Source organism: Psammomys obesus, unplaced genomic scaffold (assembly GCF_907164565.1).
Source record: "Psammomys obesus unplaced genomic scaffold, mPsaObe1.curated_primary_1811, whole genome shotgun sequence".
NCBI classification, from domain to species: domain Eukaryota; kingdom Metazoa; phylum Chordata; class Mammalia; order Rodentia; family Muridae; genus Psammomys; species Psammomys obesus.
The window spans coordinates 18,498,809-18,521,247 of record NW_026596057.1 but is presented as its reverse complement, the minus strand read 5'-3'; the positions used below and the strand labels follow the sequence as shown (position 1 = coordinate 18,521,247).

Here is a 22,439-nt window from a genome sequence, read left to right as displayed (position 1 = left end):
GAGTTTATATGTAAGTAAAAACACACACTATTTCTATTTTCTGTGCATGGCTTATTTCACTAACCATAATTAACTATTCTAAATAAAACAGATATTATAAGCTATTTATAATCACAACAATATATTTATGTCATTATAATATATTAAAAACAAGCTATTGATAGTAAACTATAAATACTACTGTTTTATAAATAAGCTATTAGAAATGCTACAATAAAACATGAAAATGCAACTGTCTTTTGAACATGCTGGTTTCAAATCCTCAAGACAAATAAACTAGAAGTAAGACCACAAGATCACAGGTAATTCTAGCTTAATTCTGTATGTTTTTAAGGAGCACAGATTTCACAATAGCTATGCTATTTTTTTGCCTACAAAAATTCCTTTTTTTCCATATATTTCACTAAGACATGTTATCTTTCATCATTTTCACATTTGACAGGTGTGACATGCTTTTAAGAGCAGATCATTAGAGATACAATGAAAATTATGAACTATTTAAAATTAAATAATACAAATACAGGAGATAAAAACCAGTAAGTTACAAGTAAAATAGTTCATGAAAATAACTGTTAAAGCTAAAGCTCTTAATTAAATGCATTATAAATGAGAAAGAATAGATATTGAATTTTACAAGTTAAAAGGGAACAGCAGAAAAAAACTAAGAGTTGCAGAAGCTGAGAAGCAATAAAACATAGGGGAAAAATTAAAACAGAAAGCAAAAATATTTAGATATTCAGATGATTTAAAGAAAACCTCATTAAGTTTTTCCTAAAACTGAAAAACCAATATAAGAGGCTCATGAGAAGACAGAAGCACAAATAATATTAGAGATGAAAATTGAAACATCATTTAAATGTACTTATGAAATGCTAATGACACTTTTTATCTTCACTGCAATTGCAAAATAATTAAAGAGTAAATATTATGATTAACTTGAGTTTTTGAAGGTGCTTTTCACATTAAAGCAGTTCCATGCATTCCTAATTTTGCTGGCACTCTGACAATTAGCATATATAAATATGCCAAATACTATACAACCTACAAATATATATTTATCTGTATATTGAGATTATTGTATGATTTTTCTCCTTTAATTCACTAATATTATAATATAATTACTTGTTTTCCAATGGTAAGTAATCTTTTGGTTCTTAAGATAAAACAACCCAGTCATTGCATAAGCTCCTTTTTACATACCGTCCCATTGGCCTGTTATAATTCACTTGAGGATTTTCTCATACAGATTTATTAAGGGTTTTTTTCTTTCCCGTAGTCTCCTTTATCACACAGCTGACACTAGAGCTATGCTAGCATCATGAAAACCATTCCCTTTTTTTCTATTGCCAAGAAATACCTCTGTAAAACCATGGCTATTTCTCCTTGATGGCGCTTTCCTGAGAAATCATCTGGGCCTGGGGATTTCTTTGCAGGAAGATATTTTACAACAAAGAACTTTTTTTAATAGGAGAAATTTGGGCATAGGAAACAAATACAGAGGCAAGGAAATGTACAAAGCTATGAGGTCTGGCCTTTAATATTATGACAGACTACAGGACATGAAAGATCTTCCTTCCACCAAGCAGAAACACTAGACAAAATATAAATTTTTCTTTTTAATCAATAGCCAAGTTTGATGGTAAGAATAAAGGGAAATCTCACAGATGCCAGAAATAATAAGGGAACTGAAGCCAGAAATAAACACCAGCTGTTACCATGGCAGCACAAAAACCTGATACAAGACTTGGCTAGTAAGATTTTAATGTCCATATGGGTACAATTTTTATGGTCACAGCCTCTTGGGGTCAGAGAGCTACTATAGAGTATCCTTCTAAAACAGAACCTTATCAGTAAAACAGGGATCAGCAGAAATTCCTCCTACTAGCCCAGAAAATTGGCAAGAAACCTTGGCATCTCCCCAAGTCTTTAAAGGAAAACAAAGTCTCCTGAGCAAAATTTAAAACCTGTATGGTACATGAGTCATAATCCAAAACAATTAGCCCACAAACTAATTTTAGGATACCTTCAAAAGTAAATGCAATCCCCTCTGTAAACTCTATTATAGCTATGAAGATCCAACCAGCCATCCGGACTGCACTAAGACCTTGATAAGACTGTATTCACAGGCAACACTTAGCAACTAGACAAGGAAACAGCCCACAGTGAGAGGCAGCCAGCTGACCTAACAGCTGGGAGAATCGGCACCAGTTCTAAAAACGGCAAAAATAACAGAGCAATATGAAATAGACTATTCTGTTGATTAGCATAAGATAAAAAAACAAATCAGAAAGATACAAAAAGAAAAAGCATAAAAATTAAGAACAATGCTCATTGAAACTGAAAACTCAATGGGCTGAAGAGATGGCAGTTAAGAAAGCTGGCTGCGCTTTGAGAGTTCCTGACTTTCATTCCCAGTACCCAATTTGTCAGACACACAACGACCTGTGACTCCAGGGGACCCAGTACAGGCACCTGGTATACACACAGACACACACACAGAGACGAACACACACACACACACACACACAAAATAAATTTGTAATAGGAAAAAGTTGGACAGAATAGAAAGAAGTGTAAGAATTTTTTTTTTAGAAAATCACCCAGAAGCCAGCCAAGGGGGAGGGAGGGTAAAGGAAGAAGAAAAAGGGAAGAAATTGATAGAAAGGTTTAAAAAGCTTAGAGAATAAACTAACGACATCTAAAAGAACAGGATTTCACACGAATAGTTAGAAGAATTGGTGGGGGCTAGGGACAGGCAGCTCAGTGCAGAGCACTTGCATGGTGTGTTCACGCATGTAAGACCCGGGTTCCATCTCTGAGAGCACCAAAAACAACAAAGAAGATCTCGAGAATTTTTAAAGTACGTTTTATTGTCAACTGAAGCAAGATTTTCCCAAAGTTAAAAATTAGTAGGAAACAAATACTTAAAATGTATTTTTTCCCAAACAGCTTAAAAATGAAATCAAATAAATTTATGTTTTACTCAAGTTGCTGCTTTCAAAGTGCCATCAAGGACATTGACAAGTTGCTGAAAATAAAGTTGTCATGGGCTGGTCTACATAATTGAGCAGGTCAATTAGTAAATACCTTTCCAAATATTATACTCCAAAAGAAATTTCTGCCCAAGAAATCTCGAGAGGGAGAAATAAGACTACCCTAAGCTGCCTTTTGAGGTCCAGACAGAGCAAAATATAAACATGCACACAAATTATCCAAAAGTCATCACAAAATGACTTCAATTGACTTACATACATGCTTCAAATGTGTTTGAAATTCACAAAGCATAATGTTATGGATTTTACTGTGCTGATATGAAGCCTGTGGCAAATCTACATAATGCAAAAGTTTAATAAGAATTTCAGTCTTCAGTTGAGAAAAACAAAGCAGAAAAAGTGAAGCCTATGCCTACACACAAAGAAGCTGCAAAAACATGAAGACAAAGAAATCAAGAAACAACTGTAGAGGAAAATACAGCTTACCTTTAAAGGAATAATAATATTAGCAGAGAAAAAAAAAGAGTTCTTTTAAAAATAGCATTTGAAGTACAGAGTATTCTTCATGTAACTGTTCACCAACATAAAGTATTTACTGTATACCCTGGTAGACTGTGGACTGGTCACAATTTTGAAAAACCAAGAGTATTCAGTCTTGCTGAAATATGAAGCAACTAATATATCTGAAAACTACTGATAGGAATATTAAATTATACAACCACTCTGGAACATAATTCAGTGGTTTTGTTCTTGTATTTTTTTTTATAACTCTGTATACAAAACACAAGAGGGCAGAGAAAGAAATTAGGGAAACATCACCCTTCACAGTAGCCACTAATAACATAAAGTACCTTGCTGTAACTCTAACCAAGCATGTGAAAGACCTGTATGAAAATCTCTTCAAGTCTCTGAAGAAAGAAACTGAAGAAGATAACAGAAGATGGCAAAATCTCCCATGCTCATGGATCGGTAGGATTAACATAGTGAAAATGGCCATACTGCCAAAAGCAATCTACAGATTCAATGCAATTCCCATCAAAATACCAACACAATTCTTTGCGGAACTTGAAAGAACAATTCTCAACTTCATATGGAAAAAAAACCTAAATTGTTCAATCCCTATCCAGAAAGGCAAAGAGGATGAACATCAGAAGAAGGTGAAAAGAGGCAACAAGTCAGGAGCCTGACACAGAGGACCTCTGAAAGGCTCTGCGCTGCAGACTATCAATGCAGATGCTGAGACTTAAGGGCAACCTTTGGGCAGAGTGCAGCGAATCTTATGAAAGAAGGGGAAACAGTAAGATCTGGAGAGGACAGGAACTCCACAAGGAGAGCAACAGAACCAAAAAATCTGAGCACAGGGGTCTTTCCTGAGACTGATATTCCAACCAAGGACCATGCATGGAGATAACCTAAGACCCCTGCACAGATGTAGCCCATGGCAGTTCAATATCCAAGTGGCTTCCATTGTAATAGGAACAGGGACTGTCTCTGACAGAACTGATTGGCCTGCTCTTTAACTACCTCCCCCTGAGGGGGAAGCAGCCTTACTAGGGCACAGAAGATGACAGTGCAGCCACTCCTGATGAGACCTAATTGACTAGGATCAGAAGGAAGGAAAAGAAGACCTCCCCTATCAGTGGACTTGGGGAGGGGCATGCATGCAGAGGGTGGAGGAAGGGAGGGATTGGGACTGGAGGAGGGAGGGAACCACAGGGGGATACAAAGTGAATAAAGTGTAATTAATAAAGAATTTTTAAAATTAAAAAAAAACAGAAATGCTAAAACAATCTTGTACAATAACGGATCTTCTGGAGGTATCTTCATCACTGATCTCAAGATGTACTATAGAACAACAGTATTAAAAACAGCATGGCACTGGCATAGAAATAGAATGATAGATCAATAAATCAAATAGAAGACCCAGAAATAAATCCACACACAACTTCAGATACTTGATTTTTGACAATGAAGCCAAAACCATGCAACGGAAAAAAGACAGCATCTTCAACAAATGGTGCTGGTCTAACTGATGTCTACATGTAGAAAAATGCAAATAGATCCATTTTTATAGCCCTGCACAGAACTAAATTCCAAGTGGATCAAAGACCTCAACATAAAACCAGTGGTCTCTTACGTGGTTAAACATTCTTTTACCATGCAGCATTTATGGGTGAATGCTCATGGTCGTAATAATTGCAAATTGGAAATACCCAAATATTCATTTGCAGCAGGTGAGTAAGAAAATTGTGACCACTGAATACTACCAAGTAATAAAAAAGGAACTGCTAATGTATGCAAAATAAATGAATTTGAAATTCCTCTTTCCAAGTAAAAAGAGGGGTGAGGGATGAGAGCGTTAATAAGGATTGGCCATGTGAGGAGCTGTTAAAGGGTTTTCAGCTGGACAAAAATGCTATCTACTTTGTTGTTGCATAGATCTGTGAAACTCATTAAATCAGTCACTTAAAATTTGTGAATTGTATTTTTGTTGTACATAACTTAATAGAGAAAAGCTGATTTTTAAAAAGCAATGGCTCTAAAGTGAATAAATTGTATTAAGTAATAATAAATTTAAAATAAAATAAAAATAAATTACTCTATTTAATAAAATACTAATATATTGTATAAGATGGGTTTTTTAAAAAGAATTAAGGGACTATTCAAAAATTATCAAATAAAGATCAAAATGATTTTCTACATGTCCTGGGTTGGTTTCTGTTATGGAATTAAATCAACTTGGATGAAGAAACGTTTTATTTAGCTTATATTGTCCATGTTACAGTCCATCATCAAGGGAAGTACAAGCAGGAACTCAATCAAGCAAAAAACTTGAGCAGAAACTGAAGCAGAGACTGTGGAAAGCAGCTGCCTGCTGGCTCAACCCTCTGGCTCGTTCAGCTCCCTTTTTTATACAATCCAAGGCTGTGTGCTCAAGAATGACACCACCCAGAGTGTGGTGAGCCTTCCTTTATCAATTAGCAATTAGGAAAACGCCTCCCAGTCCAATCTGGTGAAGGTAATCCCTCAGTTGAGGTCCCTCTTCCCTAGCCTGTTAGGTTGTCACTGAAGTTAACTATGTCTCTACTTACATGCCATCCCTAATTTTAAAAATCTACTAAAGACAAGAGAGATGGCTCAGTAGCTAAGAGCACTTCCTCATCTGGCAGAAGACAAGACTTCAATTAACAACACATATGTCAGATACCTCACAACTACCTATAACTATAGCTCCTGGGAACCTCGGGTGCATTATTATTTGAACATAAACCATAGACTCATGTGTTTGAATATTTGGTCACTATCCAGGGGTACTGTTTTAGGAGGTTGTGGAACCTTTGGAAGGTGGAGAAAGTAAATTTCTGAGGGATAGGTCTTGAGTTATAGCTTGGTCCTGCTTTCTGTCCCATCTGTTCTTCTTCGTCCATCAAAATATGAGTAAGCAGCCTTACACGCCTGTGAGCCACTTCCGCCAATGTGTGCTTCCCAGTCATGGTGGAAATGCACCCCCGAACCATGAGCCAAAATAAGCCCTTCCTCCTTTATGTTCCTTTTTGTCAGCCATTTCATGACAGCACTGAAAAAAGTAACTAATACATTGGGGGGGGGGCATTTTTCATTAAATGTTTATTGAGTGTCCTGGGAAATAAAGTCATAAAACTAAGTGCTTACCTCCATGTAGTGTCCATTTAGTGGGAGAGAGTAGAATGTAAATAAATGGATTCACTTAGTCTCTAGTGCCAAGCAGGTTAAACAAGATAGTCGAGGGAAATTGTTGGATTGCGTGGTCACAGAAGGCTTCTCTGAGGAGGTGGCATGAACCACAAGCCATAACAAATAATGACAGATGTCACATGGTTGTGTAAGTAATACGAGAAGAGCAAGAGTAGGAGCCCTAGAGGGACATTGTGCCTGACAAGTCAAAAACAATAATGAAGCAATATGCTAGAAGTGAAATGAAGAGAACGGCAAAAAGAGGAGCAGGAAGTCTGCCTTTCATTTTTAAAGGATCCTTCTTCTGGCAGCCCTGGAAAGAATACCAAGGAGACCAGTTAAAGTGTCTCGGGCCACAGGACATCAAAAGGCATGAATAATCACCAAGTTATCTTGCAAGTTAAGCCAAAAGATTTTGTGGAGGGATTATATGTGGGGTGTGAAGAAAGAGACAACCCCGAGTGACTCTGAGGGCTTTACCCAAATGACTAAGAAAATTCTGGTGCCTGCACTGAGATGAGAACACTGGAGAAAACATAAACACATGTTGGATGGAAAGGAGGCATTAGTAATTGTGAGGTGCCTAGTGGGTGCCTTATGGAGGTTCAGGCAGGCAGTACCCTCCTCCTGTCTCACTTCTGTGTTCGTGCTGTCTCGGGGGCTGGCCATCCTCTCTGGGTGTTTGCTGTTTAGATTTCCCAAAATTGTCACGGTAAAGAAAACAAAAGTCAAAGCAAATTCTACTTTGAGTCTCAAAAAAGTATTTCCCAGCATAGTGCAATTTTGTGTTTACAATGCTGATCTCTCACGGCTTAGTGACATGGTGTGTTTTCTTGACCTTCTACTCGATAACAAACATGGTAGGTAGGGTAGTAGGCAGCATCTCCACATCTGTGGCTAACAAAAGGCTCATCTCCACATCTGCGGTCACTCAAAGGCTCATCTAACCAGCCTCTCTCTGCAGATCTTGGCAAGAGCAAATATGGGCTGCTCTGAAGCATTTTCAGTGGCAATGTCCCTTCCAGTCTTGAAACATGAAGGAATCCTCCCACCTACTGTAAAACAGTGTTAAAAGAAAATTCTCAGAGATGTGGTGCCAGTGGGGAAAAAGCTCTAATTAGTGTGTTTAAAGTTTCCAAGAAAGGGATCTGGGTTATACAAACTCAAAATATTCTGGGACCTGCACACAATGCCCAGAATGCCTAGCCCCTATACAACCTTCACCATTTTGAAATTAAGATAAGTATTTCAAAAATCATTTTTAAAGGATCAAAAAGAGTTTTATTAAACATCATGATTTACAAGTAAGATAATCACAGACTTCTTAACGAAAATTATTTCAAGGGTTTAAGCAATCCTGTGCCCATGATTCCTACTTCTCTCTGCACCTGCCAATCAGAGACTCTGCTCATTTCCAAAAAGGACCCAAGACTAGAGTCCAAGATAACTTCTGACACACACACATTTGTTTAAGAAATTCATAGAACAAACTGAGTGTCACTAGCAAAAAACAGTGAAGAGTTTTAGAATTTTAATGTTAAATAATGTGCTACAGGTGGAATTGTGTCCTCTAAAAATTCATGTTGAAATCCTACCCCTTGGAACTTCAGAATTTGACCATATTTGGAAACAGGGTTTTTGCAGATTGGTTAAAATGAGATCATACTTGACTGTGGTGGTCCACTAACCCAGTCTGACTAGTGTACTCTATCAAAAAAAGGAAAAAAAAAAAAAGATTTGGGAGGCATGGAGTTTGACACAGCAAACAGATAAAACAACACAAAAACAGGTAAAACAGGTAAAAAAAAAAAAAAAAAAAAAAAAAAAGATGAAGACAAAGGTCTGGCTGAGGCATCTACAAGCCAAGGACCCCTCAAGACTGCCAGACACCACAAAGAGTTGGGAGGAAAACATGACACAGATTCTCCAACACAGCCTTCAAAAGGAAACAACCCCACGAACACCGTAGTTTTGGAATTCTGGTCTTCCAGGCTTCAGAATCATCATGAATTTACATTTTTCAAGTCATCAGTCCAGGCAGTATTTTGCTACAATCTCTCTAGGAAACATTTTGCCCTGCCTTCTTGGGCACATTTTGATTTCACACATTTTTTCTAAACAAAATATGAAAACAAAAACCAAAAAAGAACTTGTGAAAATCTACTTTTCTTTAAAAATATCAGTGGACTTGGGGAGTGGCATGCATGCAGAAAGGGGAGGGAGGGTGGGATCGGCAGGGGAGGAGGGAGGGGCTTATGGGGGGATACAAAATGAATAAAGTGTAATTAATAAAAAAAAAATAAAATAAAATTGGTATATTTTGTGAGGTCATATAAGCCTTAGGCGTGTGAAATAAAGAGCCACCATTTGGCCCGCTCGTGCACTGAAAACAACCAATGACACGGACACCACCTCCTGTATCCTCATGCACCAGAGTCTGTAACTCTGCCAGTCCATGCTCTGCTTCTCTCTTTTCATACTGAACCAACATTACCTGCCAACAACTGACCCTTCTGTGTAAACTATCTTTTTTCTCTTCTTCTAAGTCCTGGTTCCATATGCCATCTAGTCTCTCTGGTGTCCCATGCAATATTTTTCAACTATGTGGGTAACTTTCAAACAGTACGTAAATGCTCTCTCCTTTGCTGTCTGAAATCAAAACATCCTTACACAACCCTAAGATCCAATCCCCAAGGTCTGTTGAGAGTTTACTACGCAAAACTTTGAACATCTATTATAATTACCTCTCACATCAACCTTATAAAGTACACCATATTAAACACAAAGATGCTAATACAGGAAGCGATCGGAGGAGTTAGGCCTGCAAGCTAGGGGTCAAAGTCTAGAGCCTGCCCTACCTACTGCTTCATGTCTCATCAAAGAAACACCTTGTACTCACAAGATTCATTTTCATACCACTCAGCCCTAGGCTCCACAAGTCAAATGAGACTGTTTTTAAAATAACCATAATATTGTTTGGTCTTTACTTTCATTAATCTTATAAATGGAAAGAGTTGGCAGCTTGTTTAAAGCCTATAGCCTTTGTTCTTACTGTTTTTATAGACTCTCCTTTTCAGAATCCTTTATGAGCTTCTTTTCTTCTGTCCCCTGAATGTTTGCATACGCTACAGTTTTATCCAGTTTCTTTTCTGGGCCTACACTCTCCTTGGATGATCTCACTCGTTCCGATGGCTTCAACTGTCATCTGTATAAGTTTCAAGTGGATAGAACAGTTACTTGGCACACTCAGCTAACACTGACAGCTCGAAATGCTGGGAGTGATACCTGGAGACAGACAGGCCACCCAAACAGACCCACAAGGGAAACATGGACTATGATAAATTCACCATCATTGAGGAGTATCTGGCTCTCAGACTTAAAAACTCAGAAACTTGAGCATGACACTGTCACAGTATTTTAAACAAGGGAGGCTGATGTATACAACTGGAATGCCAAGATATGAGTTACTGATGAAGAATATGACTGTCTGGTGAACCTGATGTATGTGTCCGTCTGCCTGGAGCGTTCTCTCCCCATAAAGAATGACATGAGGTTACATTATCAGAAAGCTGTTTAGAGTGGGTGCAACCAGAACAAGGACAGTTAATTGTATGGTGCTAATGTATAATGACATCATTACATATTTATAAGGAAAAACAGACCATCACCACAGTGGAATCCTGGTTACTCAAGTGCAAAATAAATTAACACATTGAGTCCTGGTTAGAATTTGGCTGAAAGTTAGAAAAACGCTGCAATATGTTTCTGTGACTATTTTTCATTGCTGACCCATGAACTTCTGGTTGATGTTCATTTCAGACAAGTTAACCTATGAAGAGCTTACTATCAATACTCACTACCCTGGGAATGACATTGTCTCTTGGAGGAAACATTGCACCCAATCTCTTCTCTCCTACTGCATACTAACTTCAGCAGGTAGTTATTTTTCCCATATAAGTAGGACAAAGTCAAGTCAACTGGACTTCCTTAATAACTCATAAATTTACCCTTTTCTCCTGGTGGCCAGGTCTCCTCAAGGTGAGATTTCCTCCCCTGAGTTGCTGGCGTGGCCTCATCTCTCATCTCCCAGCTCTAAAGACTCCCTTGCTGCCCTGTGCCAAGAGATAAAGTTCTAAAATGAAAAACGCAGTGATGCCATGATAATCCTTGCAGTCCTTCCAGCTTGAAAGAGCTTTCATCGTGAAACACAAAACCTTTAGTACATTTTGATTAAGCTGCTTTTATTCATGAACTTTCCTCAGATTTCAGCCCAGATGACACTTCTTCCAAAAAAACCTTTGCTACCCAGCCCTGCCTGAAATGAAGAGAATAGAGAACTTTGTGTTTATTTCCACTACAGAATATACTGTATTATACTTTCATACCCCTGCACGCTCCCCATAGACCATTAGCCTTTTCTGAAGTTTGTCTGACTGTTTTTGCATCAACACACCTGGCATGAACCTTGATATTAATAAACAAAAACAAATGTGTTGACTAGTGAATGATTAAATGAGTGAATAAGTAAATGTGTAGGCTTATAATGGAGTATTTATATTCCCTTTCAGGTTTCTCTATGATGAGGCAGTGGTATGGGGTCAGGTGAACAATGTAACAAAAGAACTCATGTGTCAAGAAGATAAACAAGTGGACCCGAGGTAAGATGATCAATCCTCACTTAGACAAATGGGATGGACATTGGAAGTAGGAGAAAACAAGTAACAGGACAGGAGCCTACTACAGAGGGCCTCGGAAAGACTCTACCTAGCAGTGTATCAAAGCAGATGCTGAGACTCATAACCAAACTTTGGGCAGAGTCCAGGAAATTATATGAAAGAAGGGGAAGTTAGTATGACCTGGAGAGGACAGGAGCTCCACAAGGACCAAATATATCTGGGCACAGGGGTCTTTTCAGAGATTGTTTCTCCATCCAAAGACCATGTATGGATATAACCTAGAACCCCTGCTTGTATGTAGCCCATGGCAGCTCAGTATCCAAAGTGGGTACCCTAGTAAAGGGAACAGGGACTATTTCTGACATGAACTCAATGGCTGGCTCTTTGACACCCCCCCCCCAAGGAGGAGCACCCTTGCTAGGCCACATAGGAGGACATTGCAGCCAGTCCTGAAGATACCTGATAACCTAGGGTCAGCTGGAAGGGGAGGAGGACCTCCCTTATCAGTGGACTTGGAAAGGAGCAGGGAGGAGGGTGGAATTGGGAGAGAATGAGGGAGGGGGCTATGGTTGGGATACAAAGTAAATAACCTGTGATTAATATAAAAATAAATAAAAATTATATAAGAAAGAACTCATGTGTCTCAAGCATTCAGTGCATTAGAGTGGAGCTGATATTGAACCAGTTTGAATGATCTTTTGCCTATAAGTTGACTTGCAGCTAAGTCGCCAAGCAGACGTCTCCTGCTTAGTTCCCTTCCCTTATTATATAAACACTGTACAGCACTCCCTGTGACTTCATTTTCTTCGTGGTTTACAGACAAATGTGGCTTTGAACCATCCATGTTATAGTACATTTTATTGTTAAAACTAGGTGCTTTAAAATTACATCTGTTTGCTTAATTATTAGAGGTGGAACATGTGTTGAGGTCAGGGACAACCTTCAAGAATTAGTTGTCTCCTACTATGTAGGACCTGAGGATTGAACTCAACCCAGGCTTAGCAGCTGCCTAAACTTGCTGAGCCCTCTTAGCCCTCTGGAGCACTTCTAAAAACATTTTCACGTGCACTGCTTTACTTAACCATGATAATGTCACCAGAGTGAAGAGTTAATACTTTTACATGGAAACAGTTTCAGGGATATATATATATTCGCCACAGATATTCAGAATTCTAACAGAGCTTACCAGAAGAGAGAGAACCGAAGTTGAAAACCCTGTAGACTTGTAAGGGAGAAGGAAAAAAAAAAAAAAAAAAACAGTGTGGATCTTTTGTTTGTACAGTGCTTCTTGGAAATTATTCTATCTACTGTGACACTCCATCAGTAGGTCTAGTTAAAATTGGAGAGTGCGACAGCCCACAGAATAGTCACATACCCCAGTGTAATCAATCGCTTCTGCAAGCATTCAATAGCTACCCAAGAATCAAGCGTTTTCTAGACCACACATTCTTTCTTAAATGAGAGCTATATTATTATCAAAAGGCTTAATTGACAAATAAATACGCTGGGAGTTTTGGTCTCATCAATAATTTAAATCCTCTAACTAAAAGTACACAGAGATATCTTTTGTTCTTTAACATTCAATTCATTTATGCATCCATTCATTTCTTGAGGAAATACTTCCCAAGTATGTGTTGTATTTCTGGGCCTATAAGATGATTGAAATACTTAATGAGAAAGCAGCAAAAGTTAACAATTATGGTTTGTTTGGTAGAAATAAATCATAAATAACAATAAATTAAAGGTTTTTCCTTGATTTAACAAAAAAAATATATATATATGAAATGTCTTCATTCTGTGGTAACCTGAGTAAATATCCTTAATAAATTTTAAATATTTTGCTTATCAAAATTCAGTCTCTAATATCCTCTTCATTGTTTTGAATTTTAACTACATATATAGGCATGTGCCTCCATGGGGTATGATCACATTGACGCTGGGACCCAAAGAAGTCAGGAGACGGTTTCAGATCCCCTGGAGCTGGCATTACAGGTGGTTGTAAGCTTCCTGACAAGAGTGCTGGGAACTGAACCCAGGCCCTCTAAAAGCGGTAAGAGCTCGTAATCATTGAGCCATCCCTACAGGCCTGATCTCTTTTATCTTCTTGAGGGAGTATTTTTTTTTTATGCATAGCAAAGCATCTCTACCTATCATCCAAGTTATCTGATGAAGCAGTATCCATTACCTCAGGTTAAAATATTTAATCCTGAGAAACAAAATACGATTGTTCACCCAAAACCGATCACTCTGGCACTGAGCGGTGTGATTAGACACAGACTGCCTGTCTCCAGCCACCAGCACTGAAGGGGGAAAAAAAACCAAAACCCTCACTTAACTGTTAGTACAGAATCTTTAGTTCCTCAAAGCACTATCCCTCATACATGTAAATGCATATGTGTACACACATGTATATGAGTATACATATATGTACATATGTGTAGACATCTGTACACATATACACGTGCATTTACATCGTATACATATATATGTTTCTCCTTACCTTTTTGAAAATTCTTGTTCATGCACAATGTGCTAGATATGGGGCAGAGAGGGGAATGGCAACTTCCTGTTTCCTATACTTACTGAAATGTTAATCATTGAACCTGAGGTTCAGCTCATGTAAGAGCAGGTAAATTTTCAAAGTCTGAATGTATGCTATTTTTCCTTGTAAGAATCTTTCTGTTCATTATGGTTTAGAGTAATGTTGCTGTTGGTCAGAGAAATATTCTAAGAATCTTTATATTACAAAAGTCTTGGGGAGTTTCTTTTTATCTTTATTATTATTATTATTATTATTATTATTATTATCGTTTATTACTATTTATTCAATTTGTATCCCAGCTGTGGTCCCCTCCCTTGTGTTCTCCCAATCCCACAGTCCCTACCTCTTCTCCCCCTATGCCCCTCCCTAGTCCACTGATAGGGGAGGTCCTCCTTCCCTTTCATCTGACCCTATCCTATCAGGTCTCATCAAGAGTGGCTGCATTGTCTTCCTCTGTAGCCTGGAAAGGCTGCCCCGCCCCCAAGGGCAAGGTGATCAGAGAGCAGGCCACTGAGTTCATGCCAGAGACAGTCCCTGTTCTTAGGGTGCTTTCTTACCACTCTGCAGGTCCGATCAAACCAGACGAAGCCATTGAGAGCTTATGGGTTTTATTAAAATGAAACTCTTAAGTACAAGAGACATGCAATGTTGATGTTTCTGCCAATGAATCAAATTCTGTTTTCAGTCTCTTCAAAGCCACTTGCCTTTCACTTGTTATGATAAAAAAATTATAGTAAAAATCATTGTCTGTTAATGACAATGCATTAATTTTATAAATAGAAAAACATGGATTCAAGATTGTCAGACAATTTGCTTGAATGACAAGAGTAAAGAAAAGCACATAAGTTTTACATTCCAAAATGAGTGTTCATTCTACTGCGTGACATTTGCATTTTGAAAAGAACCAATTGAATAATTTATCTCAAGTAGACTCAAATTTAGCCTCATGAATAACGCAACCATCCAGTAGTTACACACAGAAATACAGTTACAAAGATTTTCAATTTCTCTTCTACATACTCTTGCATTCTCTCCATACAAGCTTTCAATACCTTCACTTCACTGAGACTACTTTTTTGAATCATCAATGGCTTCCACATTGTTAAATTCCTTTCAATTGACCAGTCTCCTTCATTAAGTCAGTTTTTTAATTTATTTATTTTTTATTAATCACAATTTATTCATTTTGCAGCCCAGCTGTAGCCTCATCCCCCATCCCCTCCCAATCTCACCCTCCCTCTTCTCCTCCCTTCCCCTCTCCCAGTCCACTGATAGGGGCAGTCCTCCTCCCATTCTATCTTACTCTAGCCTATCAGGTCTCATCAGCACTGGCTGCATTATCTTCCTCTTTGGCCTGGTAAGGCTGCTCCCCTCAGGGGGAGGTAATCAAAGAGCTAGCCACTGAGTTCATGTCAGTCCCTGTTCCCCTTAGTAGGGAACCTGCTTGGACACTGAGCTGCCATGGGCTACATCTGTACAGGGGTTCTAGGTTATCTCCATGCATGGTCCTTGGTTGGAGTATTGAGTCTCAGAAAAGACCCCTGGGCCCAGGTTTTTTGGTTCTGTTGCTCTCCTTGTGGAGCTCCTGTCCCCTCCAGGTCTTTCATCAACCCCTTCTTTTAAGTCAGAGCTTTAAAGTGGAAGTTCCTGGTTTCTTTGAAAACTCAGTGTGTCATGTGACTATATTTTTTGTTTGGGGCCCAAGTGTGGCATGTGGAAATGTTTTGTCCCTGTGAAAAACAGCACCAGAGGAAAACAGCCCCTGTGAAAAGGCACTTGATGTTGGTCAGCTGAAAACTGCCTCGTGGGAGGGGAGTGGTTTTTCTAACTGGAAAACATCCTTCTGTGGACTCTGAGAAGGGATAAATAGAAGCCCACAGACAGTGAGACAGCACTTTCTGCATCTCGACGCTTTTGCGTGGCTCCTCTTCGTAACAGTTCGCAACTTTCACTGGTCTTCACGGAGAGACCCGCTCTAGAGAATTTCTCAAGCTGCTTTGGTGGAGTTTCCCTGCTTCAGCGGACTCATGCCGTTTGGACAGAGTGCAGTAACTTCTACTGAGTCATTCTGCTGCTGTTGTTGAGTGTTGCTGCTGCTGCTTTGCTGTTGCACTAGACTGCCGGTATCCTGATGACTGAGTTTGGTAATCCCCAAAGAACCCATCAACCCTTATCAGCAGGAAGTAGATAAAAGAGATCTACAGCCCCTTTCCCTACTAATCTCCTACCTAAGGTGGAGGGGGGCGGGGAGAAAGGAGGTAAAGACATTTAAGAACTTTAAATAAAGTGGGTGTTTGAAAAATCGAAGCTACAGAGCTTCACCTTCCTCTCTGATTCCAGTTTCTCTGGATGCTTCATTGATTATTTGTCACCTATCTAGCTAAACATCCCTGCATCGCCAGGCTGAGTCCTCAGACCTCTCTTCTCCAAGCACGGTCAGTCCCTTAGTAGTTTCATCTAGTTTGACAGCCCTAAACACAATCTTTATGAATGCCTTTGGGTCTGAAATAAATATCTCTCATTCTTCCTTTTCCCGTTGAACTCTTATGTCATAAACCTGAATGTCTCCTTCCATCTCCACCTGTTTATCAAATGATATCTCAAGCTTATACATGCTCAGAAATGAAAGCCTCATCCTCCCACCATTTCTGAAACCTACCTCATATCATTATTCTCCACCTCGGGATATAATAACCAGGCCACACTTCTATTTACTCAACCCATTTTATCTTTTATTTTTTCCTTGTACTTCACCATCAGTGCATCACCAAATCTTCTTGATTTTCTACTCAAAATATCACAAACTCAAAATATTAAAAAATACCCGTATCAACTCCACACAAGGAATTCATAGTCTTCTAATTTGACCCGTTTCTACTCTTTACTTGCTTCCCGTTACTACATGACACCAGGATGCTGCTGCACACGTCTATGTCAGATTGTGTCACTGCTCCATTTAGAACTCTATAGTTGAGGGTTAAAAAGACGACTCAGTGGGTAAGAGCACTGGCTGCTCTTCCAGAGGACATGGGTTTGATTCCCAGCACTTACACGGCAGCTCACAATCATCTCTAGCTCCAGTTCCAGAGGACCCAATGCCCTCTTCTACCCCCTGCAAGGAAGAATGTAGTGCATTCACATGGTGCACAAACATGGAGACAAAACACCCAGACACATAAATTGATGAATAAAACTCTAAAGTAGCTCTCTATGTCAATCATGGTAAAAATAAAAAATAAAAAAAGCCCCTGGGAACTACTATGAGCCCTTTCCTGAATAGGTCTTATCATATTTCAGGCCTCGTTTGCCAATTCCCCTCTATCACTTCTTTTTATGTCACAGGCACTCAGGGATCTCACTGCTGTTGAATGTGTCGAGATGTTCTTGTCACCAGGTTGTTTTGATAATTGTTCATCTGCCTATAAAAGACATATTCAATGCTCCCTCCTTTGAGATTTTGTTGAAATGAAATTTCTTCTTCATGATGGTCCCCAGCCACCATATTTAAAAATCTAAACCCTCAAATCTTTGTGCCATTTTCCTGCTTCTCATTTTCTTCACAGCAGCCGTAGGCATAAAATGCTTATATGTATTTTGATCATTTTCTTTATTGCCTGTGTTCTTTCTTCAGTAGAATGCAAGATCCATGATGGCTGGAGCTTTCTTTTTGGTTTTATTTTCTTTTGGCTCCACAGTGCATTATGCAATGCCTGAGCACGGTAAGCATGCAAACAAGGAACACAGACCAGTAGGAGATGTTGTAGAAAGTGAAATGGGCTTGTTGAAAGGAAGAAGGAGATGTTCAGCTCATTAAAACACTCCTCCTAGCTCTGGAAACTGCCTCACAGAAAAACGGGGAAATAAGACACTGAGTCATAAAAGGTTCTGTGGGCAGGAGACACTATCAGCTCATCTCAGCGTTGTGTTTAAAGGAAGACAGAAATGAAATTTGAGTAGTATTATAAACAGAAAATACATATTCTAATAATCAGTGATAAATAGTGATAAAGATCTGGAGAAACTGGATCTCATGCATATAGCTATTAAAAACATAAAATATTATAACTGCTTTGAGCAGTAGCTTTCCCACCCCCTCAGCCATTAAACACATAGTTATCATGACCCGGAGATTTCACTTCTAAATATACACTCAGAAAACAATGAAAACATGTATGCACAGAAATGTGTATGTAAATGTTTATTACAGTTATTCATAAAAGAGTAGGGAATATCTAAATCTCAATCATGGGCCAGTAGATAAGTAAAATATGGTATAAGTGTTATACTGTAGGATGGAATGTAATTTGGTCATAGAAAGAAATGACACTTCAATATGAATGAACCTTGAAAGCATTATGTTGACCTAAGGAATCCCATCACAAAGACCACTAATGATTATAAATAATATCTATAATGTATAAGCCCAGAAGAGTAAAATCCAGAGAGACTGAAAATGGGTTAGCAGTTTGCTTAGGAGAAGAATACTTTAATCAGTGGGTAGGAAACTGACAACTAAATGGTACAGGACTTTTGGGGGGAGTAAGGAAACTATTTTAAAGCCAACTGTGATGATGGTGTCACCTACCTATGAACATAATAGAAATCATTAAATTATTCATGATAAAGGGGTAAACTGTATGATAAAGAATGTATATTTCAGCAAAGCTACTACAAACTAATGCAGTAGCCATATACAATGGTGCACACCTGGAATCCCACCACCACGAACAGGTGCAGAAGGATAGCCCATGAGTTCAAGACCAGCCTAGCCTACATTGCGAATTCCAGACTGGCCAGGGCTACGTAAAAGACCATGTCTCAAAAAATAATCAATTAATTAATTGATTAAAATTAATGCTGGAAGAACTACTTTGCGGGTTAAAAGGCTTCTTCAAGACAGTTAGTTATTATCAAAAGCCTGGCTTCTGCCTCCATGAACTTAGGGCAGCTGCTTCCCTCTCCATGCCTACTGTCGTCACTGGACCTTCCCCACTCTTTCCCGCAGAAGCATCTTCTGACATGCTTTAGCACCACACTGTCCACTGTCAGCACTCTTCCTCCCTGGGCTCTGTGGTCCTCATGTATTTTCAAACTGCCACCACCTGTAGCCACACACCATTCCCTGAACGGTCATGTGGACCTGTCTAATAATCATCTCCAAAGACCTAAAGACTTTATTCACAAGTCTCAGACTGTTGTCTCCAAACTCAGCCCATCATTCCATCCACCCATTCCATGGGTACTATGTGTCTACAGGGTGGGCACCTGGGCTGTTAGTGTAATCGCTTGAGTTCAACGCTAGATGTTATTTCTTTCCACATTAGTTCTTTTATGCAACAGTACATGTGTGTATTAGAGACTACAAGAAAAAAGCCATATGTAAAATAAAGGATCACAAAATGTCACAGTTAAAGGCGTCCTTAGGTATGTTCAAATCTGGTTCTCTCTCTCTCTCTCTCTGATATTGAAGCTGAGCTTCAAAAATGTAAATGACTTTTCCCTAATGTCAGTAAGATAGTCAAGCCCCATCCAAGGTCCTTCTTGTCATTACATCCTTATCGTCAACTGAAAGAGAAACAAAAACTCTCAGTGAAGGCACATCCATACATGCTCGCACACATAGACACACACATACACACAAAGAGGAAACCAGAAAAATCACACAGTGGTGATCATCTGTTAAAGTTAATTTGAAGTTAAATGTTAATTATATATTTTAACTTTTAGTTCTCTATCTGCAGAAATATTTTAAATACTTTTGCATAATATAAATCATTTACCATTCTTCTGTGCTTTTAATTATAATGGAAATATAATCATTGTGCACAAAGAGTTATAAGCACAATTTTATAAAACAACTTTAAACTACTAATTATTTTCTCATACAATTTAAGTTTTTAAAGCTCTAGTATTACTAGTCACCTGCCGTTAACATTCCAAGTTTCCCTCCACTTTGAATTCTGATTGCGCAACAACAGGAAGATCAACTACAGCAGTGCGCAGACTTTCTCACTGACACCAGTGAGGAGTCAGCACACACTAGACGATTTGTTATAAAATATTTCCACATCACTCCAAAATACGGTAATTTGGCTTCCACACATGAGAGGAAACATATTTTTACATTTTTCCAGCAACATAATATCATAGTGGGTTTTTTTTTTTTGAGGTGAGAAAACCTACTATAAATTAGCAGTATCCGCTTTTACTTTGTATTTGAGCCAACTTTGGATTCATCCTTGTTGATGAAATATGTTTAGGATATTCCAAAACAACAAAATCCTTGGACTGCATCGTAAGTGGCAAACTTGGCATCTTATAAATTGAAACATCATGTCATTTGAAGGGTCTTACTGAGGCCGTCATCACAGTAAAATGATTATCTAACTCTTGGTTCAAATAGTAGAGCATATTACATCTGGTCAGTGTGGAAATGCATGAATATACTACAGAAGAACGGGATAGTTTATTGTTGTCATTGAAGAACATGAAAATTCCATAAAGTTCTAGTTCTCTCAATTTATCCCAATGACATATTTTTTTAAATAGCTGAAATATGGAACACCTAATAACTAGCAGTAATTAGGATTTTAATGTTTGGCAAAGGCACAAGGGAGGAAAAAAAAAAAAAAACAACATCATGCTCTCATTGTGAAAGAGACTATGCCAAAGTCTAGGGAAGAGAGAATTTCAAAAGCAAAGGGAATGTGGGAGAGCAGTGGGGGAGGGCTTTCAAGAAACCACTGTTTGACTTCTTCCACGGAGCAGCTACTTGCACTAATGAAACTCAGGCGGACACAAGACAGCGATCCCCAGGGCTCCCCCTGTAATGCTACCCTCCACATGACAATAGGGGCTCCCAGGAGCCTCACACAGAGGTGCTACTTTAAAAAGAAACTGAAAAGGGTAAATAGGATCACGTTACAGTCCGACAGCAGCCGAAACCCACAGCTTCGGGGCACAACATAAAGTTATTTTTCTTCAACTACCTTTCAAGAGCACAGACATAGCAAATTACATGCATTTGTACTGCATGAGACCCGGGCATCATGTTTACACACATCTGTGAATCTAACTGATGACCCGCTGCAAAGATGAAGAGATTCCATTAAGAAATGAATGGCTTCTGTCTTTCATTTTCATGCCTTCGGTTCCACCCCTCACCCCCCACCCCCGGTTACTATTTACAGACTTGCTCATGTGTCCCACAGCAGGTCTGTGTCTCTCCTATGTGAGATTATCTTGAGAGTGTGCTTACTCTTCACATCCAGTGCCCTGCTGTTGAATATACCACGTTCCTGTCCTGGCTGCCTTTGCAATTAAAACAGTCTTTGGCTTTACAAGGCAGGCCAGTTAACTGAGTTTTCTGCGGTGGCTGCTGCAGATTCCTGGTTCTGATCTTCGGAGGACCACGTTTCCAGGTCAGGGCACCACTGTTTAATCTCTCTAAACAAGCCAACTACTCCCTCTATGGCTAAGCCTGGCTGAACGCTAACGGAGGTATGAGAGCAGAGCCAGATGCCAGCAAGCAATTCTTTGTTACAGATGTATTCAGCTGCACATTTAAAAAAAATGCTTTGAAACTTTTGGACAATAAAACAAATTCGTAGCACAAAAAGTAATAGAATTACGGATCACAACAAAGACAGAGAGTGAGCATCTCCCTTACCTGGGTCATGGAAAGGCACCAAGGCAAAGTTGAACAGCGGCCTCTTGGGTCTTTTCAAAGACGTCTCCAAAATTTTGGAAGCCCCTTCAATAACCTGAACTAAATCATCATACATGGAGCCAGTCACATCAAACACAAAAGCCAAAGTGGACGCCCCCTCCGGAATCTCCTCAGCCCTGCTCTCGGACTGGGGGGTCCCATCTCCAGCTAGGGAAGAGTGCAGAAGAGCCACCAGGAATACTATGCGGACCACTTCCTGGACAATCATCTTTTTTTTCTTTTTCCTTGTTTGCTCTCCGCTTTTCTCTTTGCCCTGAAGTAAGCACTGCGCTTACTCCTCAACAGCAGGCAGAAGACTTCCTCTCCGGTGCCTCATCAGCCTTTTGCAGTCTCCGAACTAACTCAAAGTTTGGGGCGGAGAACGGAGACGGGGACCAGCCTGGAGCCCGGCTGCCTCCAGGGGCTGGGCTGGGCAGCGCAGGGATGCGGCGCCCTTTGTCCGGCTGGGTAGGTCGCGGGCTCTAAGCGGCCGCGTGCAGGGCGCTGGGAGCAGCCGGGCTCGGGCAGAGCGCGGGGTCCATGCCCCGGGGAACGCTGCGAGCCTGCGGTGCCGCCTTCGCCGCTGCGCTCCAGGCCAGCGACTGAGCCTCCCAACTTTCCACCACTAGCCCCTTCGGAAGCGAAGCCCGGCTCAGCCTCGTCTTCTGATTGGCCAGCGGCGGTCCCTCCTCGCTTGAGCCCCCACCCCGGAGGGCGACCTTCCCCTCCCGGGAAGCGCTCTCAGTGTCAGCCCCTACGTTCCTTTCAGAGCTATTACCGAACTCCAAAACTGCAAGGTAAACAAT

General features: G+C 39.7%; 1 protein-coding gene across 1 annotated transcript in view; it reads right to left on the bottom strand.

Moving 5' to 3' along the window:
* Positions 1 to 21,862, bottom strand: part of Hmcn1 (hemicentin 1) — a 354,052-nt gene extending 332,190 nt beyond the window's left edge. Inside the window, exon 1 of the mRNA XM_055624399.1 lies at positions 21,595 to 21,862. Within this exon, the coding sequence (XP_055480374.1) occupies positions 21,595 to 21,862 (268 nt within the window). The remainder of the gene's footprint in view (positions 1 to 21,594) is intronic.
* Between the last annotated feature and the right edge of the window lie 577 nt (positions 21,863 to 22,439).